At 42.9% G+C, this 5,478-nt stretch overlaps 1 protein-coding gene across 2 annotated transcripts; it reads right to left on the bottom strand.

The window, feature by feature from the left end:
- Positions 1–1,714: 1,714 nt before the first annotated feature.
- Positions 1,715–5,215, bottom strand: LOC103956367 (protein IQ-DOMAIN 17). 2 transcript variants are annotated; one of them, XM_009368335.3, is made up of 6 exons: positions 4,918–5,215; positions 4,498–4,791; positions 4,132–4,380; positions 3,523–3,663; positions 3,090–3,411; positions 1,715–2,528 (listed from the first exon to the last, which is right to left on the bottom strand). In XM_009368335.3, exons 1-6 carry the CDS (start codon positions 4,999–5,001, stop codon positions 1,990–1,992), a joined length of 1,629 nt encoding a protein of 542 aa, XP_009366610.2. In that variant the 5' UTR covers positions 5,002–5,215; the 3' UTR covers positions 1,715–1,989. The 2 variants fall into 2 exon arrangements, with proteins under 2 accessions (XP_009366610.2, XP_048420817.1); XM_048564860.1 differs by having other exon boundaries at positions 1,715–2,522; positions 3,084–3,411; positions 3,523–3,660; positions 4,918–5,214.
- Positions 5,216–5,478: the final 263 nt, after the last annotated feature.

Raw genomic sequence — 5,478 nt, 5'->3', positions numbered from 1 at the left:
ACATATCCTCAACACACATATTCCCCTATGATTCTACAAACACATCTTTCCTCTCTCTCTTCCCTTGCCGCTGGCCCTTAACCTTTAGTCAGATAAAATAGGCTACAACAGGTTATCAGCACGCTCCTATTGCTGCGCTTGTGAAGAATGATGCACGTCATCATGATGGATCGAAGCGACTCTAAATCAAATATTCTAGCAGCACCCTTGACAGTCGCCTAATGAGCTTGGAGGATACCAAAATAACGCTCCACATCCTTCCTATACCCCTCTTAACAGCTTGCAAAGTGTTTTTTCTTTGCACTTCGAGGATGTGGCACTGTTTTGATAAACGATGACCACCTTGGGTAAATGTCGTCTGGTAGGTAGTATGGTCCGTGGTACTTATGTTCGTTGACTCAATATATGACTCTTAGTGTTTTTCCTTGCAGGACATCGTTGAACACTAGGGATTGGGAAAGGACATTGAACATCGAAAAAAGCGTGTCAAATCCATGTGTCAAATGATGCCACCGCTTGCAAAATGATACTTTTTGCTTATTTTCTGTCCCCATAAGCTTTTTGCCATGCACTTGGACAGTTTTTCCAGGTCTAGTGCATACAGTCAATGCTTCCAATTATCCCAGGAAAACCTCACATCTCGCCCTTCTTCAGAAGCTTTTGCAAGTCCATCTCAGTAGGTCTCCGGAGGTACTCTGTGGTGTAGATAGATTTGATTGTGGAGCAAAACCTCATCAAGGACTCAAGAATGGTTAATTTCCCCATCCTCGCTATATCATCCACTTGGTTTGCAGATGCTCCATATGCAAACATCCGCAAGGCAGCAATAATTTTTTGTTCAGGAATGACACCAAAAGCATCCTTCTTTTGCACAAAGTAAGAATCATGGTTGCAAACAGCAATCATGATTTTGTTGAACAAATGTCGTTCCATTCTAAAACGTCGTCTAAAGTACGTATCAGGGAATGCACTGTTACGGACAAAATAATCGTCCAAGAGATTTGTACCTCACCGTTGCCTGCTTTTATCAATGTTTACGGAACGGCTGGGCCTGGAGATTTGAGCCACAACTTGGATGACTCGACGGGAATGTGAGGCTCTTTGGCTTCTTGCTTCGTCATCTCTTCTTCTATGCTCCTCATCGTATTCCTCTTCCGTCTAATTTTCGCCCACCTGGAGATTGAACATTTCTTCCCCTTGCTTAAACAATTATTTCTATTGCTCATCGATTTCCCAAGACTTCCTTGAAGAAGACATTGTAAGAAGGAAGTAGAAACTATGAATAATGATAGAGATTTTGATTTTGGTGTGTGATTTCTTAGGATGGATGGTGGGTTTTATGGAGGAAAAAAAAGGATTAGGTTGTAAATAATGCCACGTGGCATGCAGTCATTCATTAAAAATCTGATCGAAATCTATCCTCAAATATTGTAAATAGATTGTGACACGTGGCGCGAAGTGATTGGTTAAAAATCTTATCGGAAATTTATCATCAATGATTCTGAAAAGATAAAAACACATGGTACGACGACATTGGATAAAAATTTTATCAAAATCTATCACTAAAAATTGTCTTTTCGGATAATGACCCGTAGCGCAAGGAGAATGATTAAAAATCTTATCCAAAATTACAAATAAAATTATTTTGTATTATTTTATAAAATAAAAAATACTAATATTTTATTGCCTATTATCATAGCTATTCAGTTTGGGGTGAAGATACAAAAGACAGTTACTGTTCATTAAAGATGGTTACTGTTCATTAAGGGGATTCAATAGTAAGTTGCCCTAGGGGGCCTTTGATAGGCTGGAGTTGCTCTTAGAAAGGAAAAACCCTTCAATCAGATCCTTTCTACTACCTACCCAAATACTCACTGCTCCCTAAAATTACATCCCAATTGCCTCTAGAACATTATTTAATGGTCAAATCAGAATAAAAGATTGTGACAAGTTATAGCTCACAATCCCCCTTTCAGTTTCAGCCATTAATCACCTCAACCACCTTCTAAGGTCACTAGTTGAAGAAGGGGAAATCTCACCACCATGACTCTCAGTGCAACAAGAATAGTTAGACTGTTGCTCCACGCCGAAATGCGATGCACTCACACTCTTAAAGCTTGGACTCCTCAAGCTGTATCCATAACCTCCATACCCCATTGCCAGGCCGTAAGGATCAGGAGCTGGAAACGAGAGCCTTTTCTTTGCTGATCCAGCTGCTCGTTCCCGGTCTGGTGTAGATGGCCTTTGCCGTGGTGCGCTCTGAGAGCGTATCCGAGCCTTGGCAGACTCGGTTGCAGCCATGTAATTAGGCAACGCAGCACCAGAATTGGCAATGCTACTATTACTTGTACGACCCGCCCTGCTGCTATGTTGTTGGTGCACAGCACCAGTGTAGAAATAGTTGGACCTAAGGCTTGGAGTTTGAGATGCATTGGAGCTTCTATCTTCTCTAACGCAACGAGGGCTTGCAGACCGGACTAGGAAAGGCTGGGTTTTTGATGGTGAGGGTGTGATAGGGGAGTGATGATTGATGAAATTGAGGTTCCACCATAAAACCAATTGGCTATATGAGGAGTAGCCCAAGATCATATAAGCACATAGCAAACCTTGTCCCTCACCGATGTGGGACAACTCTCAACACGCCCCCGCACGTGTGGCGGATTTTCAAGCCTACACGTGGACAACAACTGGGTGACGTGGAGCGCGTGTGGCCGTTTGGCTTCACACGAGGACAACCCGCTCTGATACCATGATGAAATTGAGGTTCCACCATAAAATCAATTGGCAATATGGGGAGTAGCCCAAGACCATATAAGCACATAGCAAACCTTGTCCCTCACCGATGTGGGACAACTCTCAACACGCCCCCGCACGTGTGGCGGATTTTCAAGCCTACACGTGGACAACAACTGGGTGACGTGGAGCGCGTGTGGCCGTTTGGCTTCACACGAGGACAACCCGCTCTGATACCATGATGAAATTGAGGTTCCACCATAAAACCAATTGGCAATATGGGGAGTAGCCCAAGACCATATAAGCACATAGCAAACCTTGTCCCTCACCGATGTGGGACAACTCTCAACAATGATGAAGGGGTTGGTTTTGGTAGGCTCGATCTCTATGGAGTGGTGAGCTGGGTCTTTGTTTTGGTGAGCCAGGTCTTTGTTTTGGTGAACTGGGTCTTTGTTGTTGGTGTTGGTGTTGGTGGTATTGGCTTGCACTTGATCTTCTGTAGTTTGGTGGTAAATTAACATAAGGCTGAGGGGTGTCGATTTCGACTGTTTTAATGGGGTCTCTCCGGTCAGTTGAAGGTCTTCCTCTGGTCTCCCATGGCTTTGGCGCGAGCCATTCCGGTCTCTCTTCAAGCTCATCCTCATTTCCCATAGACGGGGTCCTTCTGTTCCTCCATAGCTTCAATCACGCAGAAAATTGAGACCAATTAGCTCATGAATGAAATGAAACCATTGAGAAAAAGAAAAAAAGAAATAACAGAGCTACTATGGATTCAAGTGGATAACAGACCTGTTGAGAAAAGGCTTGGGACAACGATTTCTCACTCTTCATTGCAGCTTCTTTCCGTTGCTGCAACATGGCTTTTACTTCCTCAATGGTGTGAGGACGTTCATCCCAATCATCTGCTATGCTACTTCCCTCTCTAGACTGCTACGCACAATAGCACACAAATTCAATTACTTGAACTACTCTGTTTCTTTCTTTCTTTCTTGTAAGTGAAAGCAAGAGAGGGCAAGAAATCCATGTTCCACTAACATTGTAAAAGAAATAAAAACTACTTTCACTAGGTATCTTTGAGTAACATTGCTTACAAATTTTTGTTCGACAAGGGAATATTGTAAACTACTCTAATATGTACGGAGCGGGACTTGAAGTTGAACTAGGGCACAAAGTTTCTTTCTTTCTTAAAAGAGTTCCCATTTTTTATTTTTGGTTTTCAATTTTCATATCTAACACATTCACACGACAACTTAAAACTAAAACGAAATAGTTATCGGCCAATTCCTTTCTTTCCGCTTTGCAATTTTCAATGTCAAAAGCAGGAAAAAGACTTAAATCATCGTCGATTAGCATTTCAGAATTAAACATTGTTGCTATTCGGGAATGAATCTAACTCACCATGGATTTCCTATCCGATATGTCTTGAAGATACCGCGATTCCCAAACGCTACTAGTGGTGTCACTAAACGCAGACTGTCTGCTGCCTTCGTGAGAAAGCCTGGTGCGCTGATCGAGCACCCGAGCCTGCACCCGAACCAGAGCCTGCATGCACTTAAGCGTCATCTTTGCTTGCTTCCTCACATTGTGGCCTCTCACCAAGGCCTGCAACTTCACAAGCCCTTTAAGCGCACGAAGCGCCCTCCTTGCCTAAACCACAAACAAAATCACACAACAATCAAAACCCAGTTTCCCATTTTCTCGTTTAACTTTCCCAGCAACCAAACAGAAGTTTAGATCTAGTCATATTAAATGCTGTAAACCTACCAAGTATCCTCTGAAAGCTGTCTGGATAACAATGGCGTAGTAGTGTTCTCTGGCATGATTGGAAGGCCTAGTCAGCCGAGCTACCTCAGCGGCTGCGTGGGAGGTAGCCTTTGCCGCCTCCGCCGTGGCCACCGCCACAGCAAGCATGTGCTTTTGCTCTGCAGCTGCTGAAACATGCTTTTGCTCCGCAGCTGCTGAAATATGCTTTTGCTCCGCAGCTGCTTCTTGGGTCACGGTTTCTTGTTGGTTAAAATTTGTGGGTTTTCTGAAAATCCACCTTCGCTTCTCTCTTTTCTGCACGAACCCCAGAAAAACAAAGGTATATTCACATTATCTGGATTTGCTGCCCAGTAACAAAAACAGAGATGCAAAAAACAGAGAAAGTGAACAGATTTTGGGTTTTAAACAAGAAGAATGGACCTTTCGATCTTCGTCGTCTTTAGTGGGAGATCTGAAAGCCCTTTTGACAGCAGTCAACCAGGAAGTGCCTCCCTTCTTCCCCATGAGATAATACAGTAAAACTAAAACCCAGCTGCATTTACAGCAGCGAAGTAGGAGGCTGAGATAGAGAACACAGAGCGACAGATAATGCTGGTGGGGGTGACCGTGGCTTGTACGAAAGTGCCACCTCTTTTTTTTTCACTCTAAAGATTGATAAAGAAAGTTTGAGAGTGAAACCCAAGAATGTGACTTGTTCAGCTAAAGCTTAAGATTCATTCAATCAATTTGATGGAAAAAGGAAAACAATAAAAAGATTCATTCAATAAAGTATTATATGAAAAGGGTGTTCAGGTTTCGAGTGTATAGCGTTACCGGCGTTACGTGACGTTTTCGTCTAATATTCTACCACAATAATACGCGAGTCCTTGGTATAACATTGTGTTAATGAATAAGAATGTCAATAACTCAAAATATTATTTGTGCAGTCACTGCAGCAGTGTACGCAGTCTGTAAATCCTCCGAATTGCTGATGTCCTCTCT

Source organism: the organism of the source record quoted next, unplaced genomic scaffold (genome assembly GCF_019419815.1).
Source record: "Pyrus x bretschneideri cultivar Hongxiangsu unplaced genomic scaffold, Pyrus_bretschneideri_v1 Contig4, whole genome shotgun sequence".
Lineage (NCBI taxonomy): Eukaryota > Viridiplantae > Streptophyta > Magnoliopsida > Rosales > Rosaceae > Pyrus > Pyrus x bretschneideri.
Note: the sequence above shows the minus strand (reverse complement) of the source record. Positions and strands in the feature narration are given on the sequence as shown.